The 20,571-nt window shown below is 37.3% G+C and overlaps 1 protein-coding gene across 1 annotated transcript in view; it reads right to left on the bottom strand.

Annotated features, from left to right (window-relative positions):
- Positions 1–19,700, bottom strand: part of LOC308685804 (phospholipid-transporting ATPase ABCA1) — a gene marked incomplete at its 5' end in the record, with an annotated part of 250,800 nt that extends 231,100 nt beyond the window's left edge. The window contains one exon of the mRNA XM_081357814.1: positions 19,635–19,700. Within this exon, the coding sequence (XP_081213940.1) occupies positions 19,635–19,700 (66 nt within the window). The remainder of the gene's footprint in view (positions 1–19,634) is intronic.
- Between the last annotated feature and the right edge of the window lie 871 nt (positions 19,701–20,571).

Raw genomic sequence — 20,571 nt, 5'->3', positions numbered from 1 at the left:
ATGTTCTTCCAAGCAGATTCAGTCACTAGTCTCAACACACCTCACATTAAGGGAAAATCTGATAAAATAATCTGTAGAACCATCAAGATAATCGGGACATTACCCAGGATTGTCAGAAAGGGAGAAATCGGCCCAAAATCAGCCAGATTATCTTGTGGTGTACGTACCCAGCATAAGCAATTCAAACGACTCACTCATATAGCGCCACCTGCTGGAATGGAGATAAAAATCTGCAGAAAGAATCCCAACCACAAATACTGCCTTCACACGCTATCGGACATTTCCTACTTCCCTTTTCCAAAGTTAAGATTATGCTGGATTCCAGGCAAGTTTTTGAGCACGTAAATCACGACTTCAAACCACGACTCACGACTTTGTAGCGTTCCAGGCCAGTCACGCCAAACTACCTGAGCGCAAGGAATTGTGGTAGCTAGATGTAAACAAACCAGCATGGCGGACCTTACGGGGCTTATGCGCATTTGTAATAATTTCTGTCGCCAAAGGTGCGTACTCCTTGTTTATTTGAGGGAAATGGAGGAGGAAAAAAGGCGCATAAGGCAAGATAAGCTGTTATACCTTTTATTTTACTTTATTTGTAATACATAATCGTGTGTGTATTATTATCATTATTATTATATTATTATTAATTTGACTGCAACGTTATATTGTCCCAAAGTGTATTCTCACCGTGTACCGCCTGCAGAAACACTGCATCCGTAGGGGCTGCCATTGTTGTTTTGTATGGTTTCGCGGGCTATGTGACGTCAGAGCTCGTAACTGGGAGTACATCGATCTAGCACGAGTTCACGGGTGGGACGTCAAGGGTTTAAATGCCATTCCAGTGCACTTTCACGGGTATAAGGTTGGAAAAACACGGGTTACAGGTTGCCTGGAACGCACCATTATATGCTGTTGCATTCAAGTGCTTTGTTGTCGGAAAGAACAAGAATCATGGAGGACACCCCATGGCCTATACCATAAAGCCGGTTTAGGTGGATAGTGTGACGGTAGCCAGTCCTTCTGGATTATCCTCACTTAAGTTTCAGCGCCCCCTTTTGTATGTTGATGGACTCACGTACTTGCTTCCTAGTATGCATTGTTGACTGCTGATTGACTATCACCTGTTCTGATTTAACTCTGATCAGTTAACCTATATCTGGCTTGTTAACCTGGTGTCTCTTTGTGCAGTATTGTCTCACTGTTGTGTGCATGTCTGAGCGTTCCTGGTTTTCCTTGTCTACCTGTGTCTTGACTCTTGCCTTGCCTGGATCTCTCTGATTGTCTGCAGCCTGCCTAGTGACCCTCTGCCTGTTTCTGGATTCCGTTTGCCTGCAGCCTGCCCATGATCTCCAGCCTGGTTCTCGACATGCCTTTGTTTAACCCTGAATCTGTTGATGCTGAATCTAATCTTTGACTGAGTCTTATTTAATAAATTGTTGCAGTTAGATCTGCCTCTGTCATCTCATTCATAACAGATAGCCAGGTATGTTTCAGTTTAGTTTGTGCCAACCCTGTGTTTTTGACAGCAGATTCTACTGAAGAACTAGCTGTTGCATTATTTCAATAATAGACCTTCTTTATTATTCTCAATATTGTGCCCTCCTCGCAGCCAAACTAGATTGGCATTTTTAAGGAAATAACTGTCCTTGGAGCAAATGAATAGTGTTACAGTTCCAAGTAACTTAACATTTTGCACTTTGATGAAGCGTAAATGACATTCTGCATCAGAACACATTGATGTTGTCATGACACTCAGCACATGGCTTGTTATTTATGTGCTGTGCACAAAAAATAACACTCAAGGTGACAGCAGAGAATGTCTAATAAGGCGAGAAGTTTCACTCTCAGTACACTTCCGGCTTCTGAAATGGTTGCAGTTCCACTCTGATTCCATATGAGGGCGCTCACAGGACGAGTGCATAATGAATGGAGGTCTATGATTATTATCTTCTGATTATTCTTTTCACTCCTCTGTCAGAACACAGCACCTGGTCGAGGCAAATTTATGGTGAAATTATTGTCTTTCCACTTCCGTATTATGGCCCCAACAGCGCTCACTGGAAAATTTAGAAGCTTAGAATGGCACCTATAACCAATGCCATCATTATGTTTTGCAACAATTCGTTTACGAGGGTCTTGAGACAGCTCTTTGCTTTTACCCATCATGAGATGTGTCTTGTGTGACACCTTGGCAATGATACCTTTTTGTAGGCCATCCGTTGGGACTGAATGGCTGTTATTAATTTCCACTGACAGGGGGCTGGATTGCTTTTTAATTACTAATAGTTTTAAGCTGTTGTCTTGGCTTTCCATGCCTTTTTGCACCTCCCTTTCTTCATGTGTTCAATACTTTTTCCCTGTGTCATTTCACATTATTACACATAACTTCATTTCTGAACTTATTTGTTTTGTTTTCTTTATATGTATGGATTCCTTGGGTTGTTATTAACATCTGGTGAAAATTTCATGTCAATATCAACTTTGGCAATATATTTACTGAGAAAAATGGTGACGTGTTCAATACTTATTTCACCCGCTGTATAACCCATGTTGAACTTGCAAAACCTACAATCAAATCTGAGATTTCTCAACGGCAATCGGGTGAAAGAGACACATTTAGCCGTCTAGTCCCATAGACTCCCATTCATTTTGCACTCATGGGCAATTGCCCCCAGTGGAACTCAGGGGAGTGGGCAGGCTCTCCGTAGACGGGCTCTGGTGACAGTCTTTAGACACAAGGAAGATACACATTACAAATAGATTGATCAGAATTCTAAAGGGAAATATTCTCAATGGCTAGTCCAATGTGAATACAGCATAATGTCATACAGGTAGCCTATAAATTCCTTTTTGATTGATAATTAAATTGTTTAATAAGATCTAGTTTCGATGACAGAGTTCAAGATAAATCTGTGGAACTGCTAGTTTGGTAAGTTTCAAATGATTATTAAACAGCAAGCGCAAATTGTGCAAAAGTGGCTATACCCTTCCGGTAGTTCCTTCTCGTTTTCATTTACTCCTTCAATTGGACAACAAGTAATGTAGAAAATGAGTATGGGTATAGGGGGCGATTTCAAACACAGCTAAGTAGTAATGAAGATCTCAATTTTCTGGTTCAGTTGTGTTAGATCAGGGTTGGAGCTGAACTTTGCAGGAATCTTCAAGAAAAGGATTGGGCACCCCTGGCTTACATCATCCAGTTACATTTGGAATGCTGAACATTTCATTACAGTTTTTTTCAGCTTACACACAATTTCTGAAACCATCGCTCCATTTCTCAAAACTCTTCACACAAAACCACGAAACATGAACACAAGGTGCAAAACGTCACACATCTCTTACAAAAGCAAACACTTCATTCAAAAATATTTTAATTGTTCTAAAAATGTGTTTTTGCATAGTAACGCAAACCATCAAATGGTTAGCCACATGCACGCCAAACTCCACATGGATGTGAAAAATTTTAAACACTACTACAGTATCTTGTGTCTTTTGCTTGTTCAGAGTGCAATTGTAGTTTACAGAAGCTTGTCATATAGCACTCACACATACATGTGTGCGCACACAAATACACTGTACATACAATATTGTATGCACACTGAACTGAACTGAATCAACACTGAACTGACTTGAGCTGAATGACACTATTGGCTTGTTAGAGCTGCTTTACAGCAACAGCATTTGTTCCTATTGAAGCTTTGAAACAATCTGTATTGTAAGTACTGTACTACATGCTACATAAATAGAGGTGACTATTCAGTACAAAATAAACAAAAAATGCAAGGGTCAAAAATGTATTTGTTTCTCAAAACACTGAGTTTTGATTTCTAAGTTATCTATTTATGTGTTTTCACTCATGATTGTTGGGTGTAGGTTATTGGGAAATGACTGTGGTGTTTAAATGGCAGTGTTTTCTAAATCAAACACAAGAGCTTTTAGTTTTGAATGATGTGTCTAATGTAGAGAACTGTGTTTAGCATTTTTCAAAAAGTTTGTTTTACAAATGCAAAGTACCATTTGTAGTGTAAGCATTTTTAAAAAAAAACTGTAATGTGAGTTTGAAAGTTTGAATGTCTGCAAATGAAGTGGTTCATTTGAAGTTGAAGTTGAACGAATTACTTAATGTAAGTAAATCATGTTTAATATTTAGGGGGTTGGATCCAACTCGACCCAGACTGTCTGAGGAATAACAATAAAGTGTTGCATTGAAATTAACTGGTTTACAAACTCTGTGTCAATCAATTTGACCAAATAAATAGAATAAATTAAAAAGAATCACTGTGTGAAGCACTGAATCACAATCCTGTGCAGGGGTTGGTTGTGTGTGTGTTATTTTCACATCCTTATCTAAGAGGAAAAATAATATATATATAATCCTTTCACATTTTTCCCGCCCTCCTCTTTTGTCCTAGGACTTAGGAGCAAAAATAGAGGAGAGGAATACAAAGATGGATAGAGAGATTCTCCTCTACTTTATCTGAGATATAGTTACTCAATGACTGTCTGCTGGAGGATTTACCTCAGTTATCAAAGGGAAAATCCAGCTGAAGATGACAAGCTCTCCCTCTCTGGTAAGATGACCTGCTCATGACTCAGCGTATACACTGTAAAAATAAAAGGTGCCTGGAGGAACCTTTTGGGGTTCTTCACTTCGCCACACCGGCGGAACCGTCTGTAGATCCTCTAGGCACCCTTTAAAAAGGGCCGGTTCTCTGAGGAACCACACAGGTTTCCTGAGGAACTCTTATATTAGGCACTGTGTGGAACCACTTTGGGTGCCTCCAGGAACCAAATTTCATTTTTTTTAAATATTTAATTTCATGTTGTTACTATGGTTACCTTTGACATCTATTATAATAAACAAATTGAACCAAATACAAAATAAGAATTGTTTATTGATATTCATTTTTATACATACACTTCCATGCACATGGGGAAAAAAGCTAACTACAGATTAATATCAATGAATACACAAAAAAATAGTATAATACATAAGCAACATGAATAATCAACCATGTATATACAATAAACAAGAAAAGACATCTCAACAAAATGCATGGAAACACATATGTTCCACGAAATAAATCAATGTAAATAAAATTACATTTGAACTAATTAAAAATGTCCATCATACTTAACTTTAACACATTTGTGTTTCAGTCCGATGGTAAGTCTGACATCACTGTTTCCAAGTCCAAAAGCTCTATCAGATGCCAAAAACAAACAACAGTGCTAATATACACTCATTGTGCTGTAACCTTTATCTCTATACTGAAATCTCTGATGGTTAGTTATTCAGCTATTTTGAATCATAAAATGTTTAAGTCTGGGATGCCGTTAGACTGGAGACTGTAATGTACACTATGGCTTTTGAAAATCTTAAATGTGTGACTTGAATCAACAGTGTTCATAAATGGTTGTTGAGTATTCTCATGAAACAAGATAGAGGAAGTAGAGGCTTCGACCCGGAAACAGTATTAAGGTGCAGTAAAATTATCTGTTGTTCTGTGAATGTTCACTGGTGAATTCCAGTCATTTTACTAAGAATCCACACGATCAGCAATTTCGTTTGTGGTCAAAAATGTCACTATGGGACCAAGTTGGTGTGAGGTAACGAGTTAGAAAAGTGAAAAGGTACAGCATCGTTTTCCGTTTGTTTTTCCTCTGTTCTGGTGGATGGTCCAGACACTTCAATGATTTTCAGGTCTACAGGAGGATTTTTATTCTTGATCAAACTTGTATTTCAGCTTACCGAGATCCCTGCAAAGTACAAAATTTACTGTTAGTAATGTTATTAAAGTGATAGTTGCAGGCCCGGAGTGGGTAATCGGGAGAATCAGGAGTATTCCCGGTGGGCCGCTTCACTTTTGGGCCGGTCGAGGAATTTTTTTTATTATTATTTTTACATTTCAATGTCACATTAGTTACATTAGGATACACACGTTCCGCATTCTGCCACCACAGCGCGCAACTCAGCATGGGTTGTACCATGTGAGGGAGTTCTCCCCTCCCCTCCTATAGAAATGGTTGGGTCCATAGCCCGTCTTTTCAAAACGTTTTCTCAGGGAGGCTACCGCGGCTCCGCCGGCGCCTACTGATAGCTGGGCCGGCCGTAACGGTACACGTCAGGGAGGATGGATGGGAGGAAGAGGCCAGGAGGTAAGCTATGGAAGCTTTGTTTCCGCCACAGAATAAAACATTTTAAAAGATAATTGCGACTTTTTATCTCGAGTTTACATCTCGCAATTCTGACTTTTTTTCTCAGAATTGCGAGATATAAAGTCAGAATTGCCTGAAATAAAGTCGCAATTGCGTGTTAAAAAGTCAGAATTGTGAGATATTAAGTCAGAATTGCCTGAAATAAAGTTGCAATTGCGTGTTATAAAGAATTGTGAGATATAGAGTCAGAATTGCAAGATATAAAATCAGAACTGCCTGAAATAAAGTCGCAATTGCTTATAAAGTCAGAACTGCAAGATATAGAGTCAGAATTGTGTGATATAAAGTCATAAAACGTGTTATAAAGTCACAATTGCGAAATATAAAGTCAGAATTGTGTGATATAAAGTCGCAATTGCTTATAAAGTCAGAACTGCCAGATATAGAGTCAGAATTGTGTGATATAAAATCATAAAACGTGTTATAAAGTCAGAATTGCAAATTATAAAGTCAGAATTGTGTGAAATAAAGTCGCAATTGCTTATAAAGTCAGAACTGCAAGATATAAAGTCAGAATTGTGTGATATAAAGTAGCAATTGCGTGTTATAAAGTCAGAATTGCGAAATCTAAAGTCAGAATTGCGAAATATAAAGTCAGAATTGCGAAATATAACGTCAGAATTGTGTGAAAAAGTTGCAATTGCTTCTTATGCTTCTTATAAAGTCTAAGTGAATTATTATTTAACCTTTACATTATTTGTTAACCCATGGTATTAATACTAACTACACAATAGTACGAGCTGAACTGTTGCTTCATTTATCCAATTTTAAAAAAGTGCTAATTTGGAATTCCACCATGGAAAAAGTGGGCTGGTCTTGGGCCTGAAACTCCCGGGCTGAAAAGTGGCCCCACTCCGGCCCTGGATAGTTGTGAAATTTAAATAATTTCCTCAGCCTTGTGACGTTCCAAACCTGTTTGACTTTCTGTCTGTGGAACCCAAAAGCAGATCTCAGGCATAATGCAGCCCCAGTCACCATTCAGTTTCACTGCATGAAACACAAGAAGAAAACAAATGTGTAAATCATTCATGAAACCATTCTTATGTACACTTGTCTAGTTCAATTCAATGCAACACTTTATGTAAAAATGGTTAAGATCCAAAAATGTCCCAGAAAAGATCCTAAAAATAATCAATGAGTTCACAACTCATGTGTTATGGGTTGTGTTGCAAGTCTTCTGAAGCCTAATAGCTTTTTCCTTTTTTTTATTTTTTTTTTTTGTCGAAAAAGACTAAACTTGAAGTTATAATTCAGAGTTAAAATGTCTATAGCATTTTTTGTGAATCAAACCTGTGATATTATTTTTCTGAGTAACATGAATGAGATTTGAGATCATGAGAAAAGATTTTCAGAGAGTAACTGATTAAAAAACACAAGTACACAGTCAAACAATACAATTGCACACAGAGAAAGTTCATAGTAATAAAGTACAGCATGTGGTGCAGGTAACTTACTGTAATTCAATGTTGCCACTGAAATGTTCAGATTATTTTAGAAATGTAGCCTAATGGTTGTTCTGGGGAAACAAAAGAACAAAGCTGATTATTCACAACATAATATTTATTGACCAGTAAATGGCTTTAAAATGGTATTTGAGAGAATGAGGGCACCTGTAACGTTAGTAAGTAAAGTTAACGTTAGGCTAAACAAAAACAGAGCAAACTATAACCTGTTTTTGTAATTCATAACAAACGCCAAGAATCAGAGAATTTTCTAAATTAGTTAGGCAATTTGAAGACACAGTTGTACAAAATATGTTGAATTGAATGACTAAATCAATCTAAGACAATAAGTCAATCATTTCCATTTGTTCATTAACTTTAGATCAACGTAGTTAGCATCGCGGCTAAAACCAGATACTGTGCAATAAACGAGTGGTAAACACTGTAAAAACGTAGTAATGTATAATAAATTTAGTTTATATATATGTGTGTTTAAATATATAGTGAGTAGACTCTGTATTTATATTTATTTGGCGAGTTTACAAACCTTGTAATGGAGAGCCGAACAAACGGCGGAAGCTTTGATGAGAGGAGCCGTTACTTTCAAACCGATGACGTCGATCAGCTGAGCTTTGTTGCGCGCGAGCAGCGCGAGCATCACTGAAGCGACGACAGCAGAGGAATAGCAGCAGTTTCGTGACTGAATAAAACTTCTCTCCTCCTGCTTCTTCTTCTTCATATAATATTATTATTATTTAGTGTTGTTGTTTAAGGTTTAAATGACTTAATAAATTAGGCCTATACTAAATATATGTAATCTACCCAAGTGAAAAAGACTAGGTTACTGTTAAATGTATTAAAATGCATTAAAGTATATTTGTATTGTAGGTCTACTAAAAACACACTCAAGTAAATTTTTAATACATTTAATAGTACGTCTTTTTCACCTGGGTATGTATACTGAATCAAACTTAAGTAGCCTATAATAATAATAATAATAATAGGATAATAATAATAATAGAATAAAAATCTAATTCTGGCCTCACTGAACCATTGGGTTCCTCCAGATGCTGGCTTTAACTTAAGAGATCTTCCAGGAACCACTTAAATGTTAAAAGATCTTCCAATAACCCTTTTATCGCATTCAAGTTCCTCTATTTTCCCCCAAAGCACTTCGAGGTCTCATAGTAATGAAAAGGTGACTCCAGAACCTCTGAAGTAAATACAAAGTGCTTAAAGGATCCCATAAGTTCCAGCAAGAACCTCAAAGATTGTCAATGCTCTTCCAGTAACCCTTCTATAGGAAAAAGAGCTTTGAGGCACCAAAATTACATTTTGAAGTTCCTTGAGTATCCAACAGGATACTTGAGGCTCCTTTAGTTTTTACAGTGTACTGTAAGGGCTCAGTGATTCTATTAACCCTCCTATTACCTTTGGGGTCAATTTGACCCCATTCAGTGTTTAACGTCTCAAAATACATACTTAAAAAAAATTTTTTTGCTTCATATTTAAAGACTTTTCCTAATTTAATGGGGACAACTGGGTAAACATAAAATTAACATGATGATAGGTTTTCAATGTTCTGTACGTACTTTTGTAGCATCGGTGTTCTTTGGGGTCAATTTGACCCCAGGCTCATTTTGCTGTATAAAACATATAAGAAATATCAATTTTTTTGTTGTTCACGCATTGGTGATTAGGCACAAATTCCACATTTATTCTGAATGATATTGAGGTCATTATAAGTTGAGATTTTATGATCTTCAAAAACCTATCCTCTGCTTTAGGCCCCTAACCTGACATTACCATATAAGCCTACCTGAAGTATTGCGAGAACCACTGATAGTTCACACGATATAGTGGAGGGGGGAATCATAATTCTCACAAGAAATTAGATATTTCCAGTGCCAATTATATAAATATTTCCAGGGAAGGGAAAACATAATTCTTGCAAGAACTTTGATATTTTGTTCCGTGGGGGAGGGGAAAACATAATATAGGGGAGGAGCAAATATATGAAAGCTTCCACAGAAGCCTTATAAACCACTTCTCTTTGTGCTTTGTGAGCTCTCTCTTTATGCTCTTTCTCAATTGAAAATTACCTCTTAGCAAAGTTTTTTGGGGGTTTTTTTGGGTTCTATACGGACCTGTTCGCCAGCAAGACACCAGTCGACCCGCCCGAAATGCAGGACGACGCCATACCAGCCATCCCGTCAGTGTTGACCAGTGAGGTCAGGCATGCGATCCAGAACATCCAGAAAGACCGGCGCCAGGGCTGGACGAAATCGAGGCCGAGCTGCTCAAAGAGGGTGGACCGATGCTGTGGGCAGCATTGGCCAGCCGTTTCAGCCGCTACATGGCGCAGAGAAGAACACCAGATCAATGGAAGACGGCCAAGACAGTGCTGTTGTACAAGAAGGGTGACCGCGAACAGCTGAGGAATTATCGGTCAATCTGGCTCCTGCCGACCGTGTACAAGGTTTTCACCAAGGTGCTGTACAACCGACTAGCCAGGCAGTTGGACGAACAACAGCCACCCGAACAGGCCGGCTTCCGGTCTGGCTACAGCACAATGGACCACATCCACGTGCTGAACCAACTGCTCGAATGCTGCCGGAAGTACAAGATGCCCTTGGTACTGGCCTTCATAGACTACGAGAAAGCCTTCGACAGCATAGAGATCAATGCTGTACTGCTCGCCCTACAACAACTGGGCATCTCCTACGAGTACGTGGACCTTTTGCAGGAGCCGAACAGCGGATGCGCCACCAACATCACCCTGTTCGACCGGACACTTCCCACTTGAATGACAGGGTACAGCTGTGGCCAAATTTGAAATTTTTGCTGCTTCAGTTGTTATGATGTTGATTCACATTTTTCTAGATTATTGTGCAGAGTGATCAGTGGCATTTTACATAATTTCAAAAAGCTTTATCACAAAACCCCAAATTTCACTGTTTTTGTCCTTGGCACCAAATTACCAGCTAACATCATTTTACTAATCATATCATCAGCACATGATTGTTTTAAGGAAGGAAGAAGTGCTTCCAATCATTGTGTTCTTCTGTTAGCAATGGTTTCCTCCAAAGAAAGATGGAGGATCATCTTTGCATCAAAATGGCCTCCATTTACCAGATCATCAAGAGCTTCAAGAATAGAGGTTCGGCTGCAGTGAAGAAGGCTTTAGGATGTCCCAGAGTGTCCAGCAAGTACCAGGAACTTCTCCTCCTGAGGAATCAGCTAGGGAATCATGTCACCACCAGTGCATAACTGCTCAATATTGGCAGCAGGTGGGTGTGAGAGCATCTGCACAAACAGCGAGGCCAAGACTTTTGAACAACGACCTGGTGTCAAGAAGGGCAGCAAAGAAGCCACTTCTCACCAATAAAAACATCAAATATTGGCTGAAATTCTGCAGGAAGTACAAGAATTGGGCAGCAGAAGACTGGTGCAAAGTTAATGTATCTAATTAGAACATCTGGAAAATCGATTGTCTAGAGAAGAAAAGGTGAACGCTACCATGAGTCCTGTGTCGTGCCAACAGTGAGGCATCCTGAGACTATCAATGGGAGTGTCATATTGACCCCAAACCTATCCTTGATAAAATATATTGTATAATATAATAAATAAATAGCTATTAAAACACCAAAAATATATATAATTTTTGAATTTTAGATAAATCAGTGACATTTTATAGTGATTTGCTAATTTGTCCATAGTCGTGCAATAGGTATTCTGGATGTATAAGGGGTGGGGGTGGGGGTGGGGGGTTGGTGGTGTTTTGTTTAAAGGGCTATTTAAGTAGTCAACAAAGAAACATAAAGTACCTGACTTGAACCTTTGGGGAAAAAAATCAAATTGTGGGGGTTTAAATTCGTGGGGTCAAATTGACCCCAGTGGGTAAAAGATGTTGGTAGATTTGAGGGTAACAGGAGGGTTAAAGGGTTAGTTTAACTTGCCGGCCCAGAAAGTTAGTAAAGACAATGTTTAAAATAGTCCAAGTGACTACAGTGGCTCAACCATAAGTTTATCAAGCGACGAGAATAGTTTTTGTGTGCACAAAAAGTATTCTCGTCGCTTTATAAACTTATGGTGGAGCCACTGTAGTCACTTGGACTATTTTAAACATTGTCTTTACTAACTTCTGGGCAGGCAAGTTTCAACAAAGAAGCCTATGGAGGAGTGAGACAGCTCTTAGATTTAATCAAAAATATCTTAATTTGTGTTCCGAAGATGAACGAAAGTCTTACGGGGTTGGAACAACATGAGGGTGAGTAATTACTGACAAACTTTTCATTTTTGGGTGAACTAACCCTTTAAAACCTCTTGTGTTCAAGAACCCACTTTAACTGTAAGGGCTCAGTGATTCAATTAAACCTTCTTGTGTTCAAGATCCCACTTGATTGCCCCTTTTTCATCATCAAGATGCTTTCTGTGCATTTTGGGGGGACAAACTGGCTCCACACTGACCTGTTTTTTCTTGTAGTATAGGAACCACCAACGTTAGAGCAGGGGAATAATATCCTCACCACATGAGGGGATTAGACCAACAAAAACTCGGTATGGAAAGACTAAGTTTAACTTTATGCAAACAAGCACATGCGATGTGGCAACAACCAGTGCAAGTCGAGATTAGTGTAGCACGAGATTTCTACAAAATGACTGAACATTTTCAGTTTTATTAATGCATTGATAATCATTTATCTTGTTCATGAATAATATGCTATGATTTATATTCAAACAATTCCACCGAATATTTGTATACACTGTAAGAAAAAGTCTGAAGAAAAACTAAAGATCCAGATATTTTTTTTTTTGCCAGGACATTGTCTAAGTTTAGACACTGATAACTATGGAAGCTTGTTTCTGCCACAGATTAAAAAAATAAATTATAATTTGTGACTTTTTATCTCACAGTCCTGACTTTCTTTTCTCACAATTGCGAGTTTACATCTGTTACATTCACCGCCTTCTTCATCGTCTGTGTCTTCGCTACACGCTACAGAATCCTCTGTCATCATCACCTGCACCTGCTCCTCATCACCCTCATCATTATCATCACCGTCACCTGTTGTCTTTGTCATTATCTGTTTATTTAAGTTCCCCTCTCACTCCTTTTCACTGCTGGTTATTGTTTGTGTGATTAGCACTCTGTTTGTGAACGCACACTGTTTCGTGTTTGTTTGGATTTTGCCTTTGGAAATAAATATTGAGTATTTTGTATCATCGCTTGACCTTCGTCTTCTTCAGCCACCCGTTGATGTTACAACATCAGAAATGTATGATATAAAGTCGCAATTGCGAGTTATAAAGTCAGAATTGCGTGATATAAAGTCGCAATTGTGTGTTATAAAGTCAGAATTGTAATGATATAAACTGGCAATTGTGAGATAAAAAGTCACAAATACCTTTAAAATGTTTTATTCTTTGGCGAAAATAAGTTTTCATAGATAACACACAATGCAATGCGTTATTCAAAATATGGGTAAAACATCTGTGAAAAATCAATACGGAACGTTTTTTTTACTTCAGTGAAATGTACAATATTTTATTTCGATAATGTTTTTTATTTAATATTTTGTATTATTAGGGGACTTTATGGTACAAAATTATATTTATGGAATAGTTATGATCCATTTATTACCATTGAAATTTCCAACTTAAACTGTTATAAATCTTGAATGCTTTGAAGCAAATACTTAAGTTTGTAAACAAACTTCCCATTTTTGACTGTGAACAGTACAAGTGTCACTGTTTTTTTTTTTTTCAGGACCATTTAATCTTTTTGAATCATGTCCATGATTTTGTGAAAATGTAAAAATTTTCAGTTAAAAATGACCGAACAGCACCAGAGGGTTAAAAATATTTTCTAAAGAGTGTCACATTAAAATATTATTTGTTGTTTTAAATATACTGTATTTTATCACAGAGGATATAATTTCAATGCTGTTTTCTTATTGTTTGTAAAATAAGAGAATAGTTCAGTCTCATATTTAAGCAATGCATCCTGTTTATAATGATTTTCAAGCAAGTAACAAGAGAATGAATGAATCACCAGTTGGCTCACCAAATTATGTATTCGTGTATTAAAATTTGCATACCTTTTATTGTAGGTTTAATGCATTTTTATGGCAATAATGTTGCATTTAGTTTGGATTTATATAACAAAATTGGAGAGCGATATCACAGCTCTGATTAAAGTGCTCTCTACTGCTGAACTGACTTCATGTGCTCGGAAATGCAAATTCTGAACATTTATTTTCCATCAAAACTTTGATGTTGTGAAGTTTGGCTCAAGATCAGATGAAGTCTGAAGTTACTGTACGCAGCGAGTTGCTCTGTCTGCCAGTCAACTGTGAGAGTCAATTTAAACGAGACCCAGAAACAGAGTTTGGCAACATGACAAGATTGTCAACTAAATAATCTGTAAGATCTCTGGTTTTGCTAGAAACTGCACAATGGAAGACTGTTTGAACAACAGCATGATGTGTTCACTGCTGTAAACAATAGCACAACACAGACATACAGATGTAATCTCTGTTCCTAAACCAAGTGAACTGCACTGCTGTCTACTAAACAGTTGCCTTCTAAAGCAGCATCCAACTGCCACCGAAGCCTCATAAATGACTGATTTGAAAGGTTCTACATAGCCAGTGGCTCTTTAAATGACAGCTTTGTTTTTGTCACTGAAAAGTATTGAGGTTGCAAAAAGTGGTGATTTACTTCCTTTAAAAGTGAGCAGTGCAACAACAAAGCTATTGAGCATGAACAAGAAGTCTCACTGCATTTATTTGATCAATAATAGAGTAAAATAATTATATTGTTTTTATATTATTAAAATATAATTCTGTTAATATTATTACAATTCAAAATATGAATTGTTTTCTATGTGAATATAGAAAACTTAAATTGTAAAATGTAATTTATTCCTGTGATGAAAAGCTGAATTTTCAGCATCATTACTTCAATCTTCAGTGTCACATGATCCTTCAGAAAAAAATCTAATATGCTTATTTACTGCTCAAAAAACATTTATTATTATTGTCAATGTTTTCTAGGATTCTTTGATGAATAGAAAGTTCAAAAGAACAGCATTTATTTAAAATATTAATCTTTTGCAACATTATAAATGCATTTCATGTCACTTATGATTCATGTGTCCTTGCTGAATAAAAGTATTAATATCTTTAAAAAAAAAAAACACAGAAAATGTATCCCTGACCCTCCAAAAAATTTTTGGTACGCATGTTTTTTTTTTGTTTTTTTGTTTTTTATTATTATTAATTTTCAAATAAATTTATTACAACTCCTTTGACAGATTCAGCAAGTCGTTTCCATGAAGTAGCCTATTCATCAGATTGATTCAAACTGGTAGTTAAGTCTATTTGAATGATTCATTAAAAGCACCAGTCATTTGTTTGCATTGGTGTTGTTTGCATGCAGCCCACAACTGAACAGAAAGACTTGATTGAATAGCTATCCGATTATGAAAAGGCTAAATGTCAATGCCATCCAAGACACAATGTTAATGTAATCAAAGCAGCTGCACTTACAGGGTTATTTACACACAAACTGTGACTGTGCTTCTTAGAAAATTCACCTGTTATGTGTCATGCAATCATTTATATTGGTTTGTTTAATGGCATGAGGTTGAAAAATGTATGACTGAATTTTCAGTTTTGAGTGAACTATCCAGATTGACATGGCTATTGTCTCTGTTTTCCTCTTCACCTGCAGTCATCAGGCTCCATTAGTTTGAGCATGTCTCATTAGAAACGCATTAGACAGGTGAGCATATAATGACAGGTGAAGAGTTAATGATACGGTTCTGGGGAATTGGTTAAAGGGATAGTTGCCCCAAAAATGAAAATTCGGTCATCATTTACTATTAGGGGTGTGACGAGTTTAAAATATGAAGAGATTTCTCGTCGAGGTGAAAAGATGTCTCGTGATTTGGTGTGAGGGTGAAGTTAGGATAGAATATGCCACCGTATTTACATTACACCTCCACTGTCATTTTGCTTTTTATAGATATAAAAAACATTTAATTCAGTTGGATAACGGTCACTTCAATTCCATAAAGGTCATCCAACACAAGCTGCAGTCAGAGTTTGCTGATCAAATGACGAGATGACTGATAACCATGGCAGATGATTTTTTACACAACAGAACCGCGTCGGACAAATGTCTTATCTTGTAGAATGCGTGCTCAGCATCGCCACTCTCTAACACATTATGCACGATCACGAAAGCGAAAGTAAAACGTAAGCGAGCGTTCAAACGCGGCTCCCTGGTGAAAATGTTTTATTTCTCGGTGAACTATACCTGTAAGCTCACTAGATTACATGCTAAACTTCCTAATAAGACATAAACTCACCTCAGTGATCTCTTTTATCGAACTCGTTCATATTTCTGCTTTTTCGACGCATTAATTGCTTTGTTTTCGACAGGCTGCTCTTTGATGCACATAGATGTCTCTCTATATTTCTGTCTCTCTCTTGTAATTGCAGATCATCAGAGAGACCATTAGAGCAGCACAAGTGTTCCAACGGAGGCCGTTTTCAAATCAAGTCTCCGCCCACCCCGAGCAGCTCACTGAGCGCCGGCTCTTGACATGAGTGAGGCCACTTAAGTAACCAACGTTCTGCACAGAGTCAGCCAGTCTAAGTATACTCTGCTCAGAAATCAGCGATTCCAAACACAAGCTCTCTCAAAATGGCCAATCCAGTGATGCACACTCTCCCAATGTCTGTCCTATCTATACCATATTTCAAAGACAACAGAAGTATTGGCAGATAAGGATTTAAGTGTATCAAGAAACAGTCATGAAAGTGTGCTCTATTTAAAGGATTAGTTCACTTCAGAATGAAATTTTCTGATAATTTACTCACCCCCCACATCATCCAAGATGTTCATGTCTCTCTTTCTTAAGTCGAAAAGAAATTAAGGTTTTTGAGGAAAACATTCCAGGATTTGTCTCCATATAGTGGACTTCAATGGGGTACAACGGTCTGAAGGTCCAAATTGCAGTTTCAATGCAGCTTCAAAGGGCTCTAAACGATCCCAGCCGAGGAATAAGGGTCTTATCTAGCGAAAAGATCTGTCATTTTCTAAAAATAAAATAAAAAAACATTTATATGCTTTGTAACCACAAATGCTACTCTTGCACTAGCTGTGATGTGCCACGCATTACGTAATAACGTTGGAAAGGTCATGCGTGAAATCGGCGGAAATACCGACCTATTATTTACAAAGTGAACATGCAAACACTAAGTCAAATCAAGCATCGCGTTAGTTCAGGCAGGCCACGTCAGCCAAGCTCGCATCAGCTGATAGCCAGCTGTTCATAACGTATTCCAATCCAGTGTCGACATTTATCACAGCGGCACATATAAACTCCCATTCTTTCAGCATTTCCTCCATAGCATCGCTGCTCGCATTTAAACTCTCTCCTCCAACCCCAACTCCACCCAACCGAACCTTTAATCATTCTGACTATTTTGTTTTTCCTGTACAGTTTAATACATTGCAAGCTTTTCTATCATGTATTTGTATTTTCTCAACTAATTGAGAATTGTAATTATGTATGCATATACAGGCTGCATGGACAGGCGTAGGAGTTTTGCCCAGAACAGAACCATACCGCCAACACTAACTGTATGCTATAATTGTAATAAATGTATATACTTGGCGAAGTGGTCCTGACTGAAATGCCATTTACAAAAAAATAAATAAAAAATATATAAAGCAATAATGTCGGACGTTGAAGGAGAAAATGAGAGGGAGTTTTTCGCCCTTCCCTACCTTTTTGAACCGGTACACGCGTGACCTTTCAAAGTGATTACGTAATGTGTGGCGCATCACAGAGCTAGTGCAAGACGAGCATTTGTGGTTAAAAAGTATATAAATGTTTGGCCTATAACTCACAATTCTGACTTTATAACTTGTAATTGCGAGTTTATATCTCAAAATTCAGACTTTAAGACATGCAATTGTGAGTTTGTATCTCGACTTTATCTGACAAGTATCCACAGATTTTAAAGGTATAGTTCACTTTGAAATAAAATTTTGGTATGTTTTAGCTTACCTCAAGGGCATCCAAGATGTAGGTGTCTTTTTTTCCGCAGTAGTTTAAATTTTGATATTTTTAGGTCAAACTGTTCTTGTCTGTCAGTCATATAATGCAGGTCTATGGTCACGGTCTCAAAGAGCATGCACGGAGTCCAAATTAAACAATTCCCCATCGTAAGTACACATTGATGGCCTAAGACACGAAACGAGCGGTTTGTGTGAGAAAACGAACAGTATATATATTGTTTTTAGCTCTTATACACAGCCACGTCCAAGTGATCTGAGGGCGCGCGCGCATCCTGGTGTGTGACGTGTACGCAGACTGGTGCGTAGATATATACACTAGATGTCGCCTTAAAGACATTCGTTCCAATGAACTGCCGTAGACAAGGCGACATCTAGTGTATATGTCTATGCACCAGTCTGCGCACACGTCACACACCAGGATGTGCGCGCACCCTCAGATCACTTGGACGTGGCTGTGTATAAGAGCTAAAAACGATATAAATACTGTTCGTTTTCTCACACAAACCGCTTGTTTCGTGTCTTAGGCCATCAATGTGTACTTACGATGGGGAATTGTTTAATTTGGACGACGGGGAATTGTTTTAATTTGGACTCTGTGCATGCTCTTTGAGAACGTGACCATAGACCTGCATTATATGACTGACAGACAAAAACGGTTTGACCTAAAAATATAAAAATTGAAACTACTGCGGAAACAAAGACACCTACATCTTGGATGCCCTTGAGGTAAGCTAAAACATACCAAAATTTTATTTCAAAGTGAACTATCCCTTTAATATCTGATCGATCATGTAATTGTAACATTATTTTGTGCATTATATGCTCTGCTTGACCACCACTATCTAATAAATAACTTCACTATACACCACTAGTTTTATGCTGCCCACCCCAGGCATGTTTATTGCTGGCATTACCATAGCAGATGAACTGAACACACCCGATAATCATCAGTGTGTGTTCTCACTCTCTCTCGTCTTGTGAGTTTCCTGTCTTTGAGAAAGTGACATTCCTCATCAATCATTTTCTCCAGAGGAGCTCTGATATGGTCCAGTTGATGAATAATCCCAAGCGTGTGCCTAGCAGCCGTTGTGAAGGTGAGACTGTTTTTCACTCTCTAAAGACCAATGAAATCTGCTCGTTCTTACGCACACCTGTTCCAGGTCAGGAAGAGCCCCCTCTTTCTCAAAAAACAACAGATCACACTGTGTATTTGGGTGTTTCTTTAATGGGGACTTTGATGTCCCTGGGCTTGATTGAACAGATTTCAACTTTTTTTTTTTTTATATCAGGCTTTTTTTGTTGTTGTTGCTGTTGTTGTCATATGAAGGTCACATTAAAACTGCGTTGGAAACGTTTTACCATGCCTTCATCATTTTATTTTGGTAACTTTTCAAATACCTTTTAGAGATGTCTTGTTTAACCCTTGTCCTACACCCTTTCAATCTTAGGCAAATTCATCATAAAAATATTAATTACTTTTTAAAAACATGTGATAATTAAAAACAGCGATGTAAACATAACCCATTTCAAGAGTTATTTTCTAAAAAGTGTTTGAATTATACCAAAGCTTCGAAGGGCCCAAAATTTGGAAGAAAGTATGTAAAAATGTATTTTATTTTATTTTATTGTTTTTACTGGGAAACCATCCAATTAGACTGAATTTACTTTTAAATTGAATTTAATTTAAGTTTATCTGTATTATAATATATATTAATAAAACCAGCAAATGAAAGTTCATATAAATATGTATATATGTGTATATATTTATCTATGACTGACATTGAACCATAGAAAAGTAAATGTCATAATGGCTGTTGTGTCCAAACCGGTTTCATGCGGCTGTTCTCCCAAAATATAGTGTTTATGCGTGTGTACCTTCTGTCTTCTCCGTAGAGTAAAGTTCTTCCACAGTAACAATCTGAGTTGTGTCAGGAGACTCATTATCAGCAGTTGACACGTTGCTATGGGAATATGAACTCTGTTACCCCTCTGTTACCCCTGTAGAGAGGGAAAAAAGGAAATTTATTATCGACAGACAGTTAATTAAGAAAACACAAAACAAATCTTGGTCTTTGGTGTATATAAACTTCAGTTCCTGCACAGGAGCCAATATAGTAAAACTAGTATTGCAACATCATCTTTATTTTATTTTATTTTTTATCAGAAGTGAAACTGTATCAGCTCCAGGTCCAAACTTATTTTAACTTGTCAAGACAAATAATGTCTAACAACCACCAACAGCTATTCTGATGGGAAAACCATAATCATATCATGCAGTTTGAGTGGGTGTGTGATCAATAAGTGGAGTTTCTCATTACACTGAGCCACTCTGATATCAGGTTCACATCAACATTGACCACACATTCCGATTTACATTAGCACCCACAAATAAATGATGTGCATTGCAACAGTTTTTGTTTTCTCAGTGGAACTTGATAAAGACGTCCAACTCCATGAGGTCCACATAAAATAGTTTTGTGGCTTTCAGTAAATGTCTGTCAGCTCTGTTAGTTAGTGTTCTCCTAAATGTTGACTAAATAAACTTTATGACGATACAGTACATATTTAAAATGTACAGTCTTTCTCTTCCGAGAAAATAAATCATAAACAGTCCATTGTCATCAATAAAAAAATATATTTTCATTAACTCTTTCCCCGCCAGTGTTTTATTTTTATTTTTTATATATATAAAGTTTTCAGCCACTCAAACTGCATGATGTGATTATGGCATTTATGATCAATTTCACAAAACCTTCATGGTGTATATATATATATATATATATATATATATATATATATATAAATTATTATT

The sequence above is a fragment of the Scardinius erythrophthalmus genome, assembly GCF_964197995.2.
Source record: "Scardinius erythrophthalmus genome assembly, chromosome: 2".
NCBI lineage: Eukaryota > Metazoa > Chordata > Actinopteri > Cypriniformes > Leuciscidae > Scardinius > Scardinius erythrophthalmus.
This window is presented reverse-complemented; position numbering and strand designations above follow the sequence as displayed.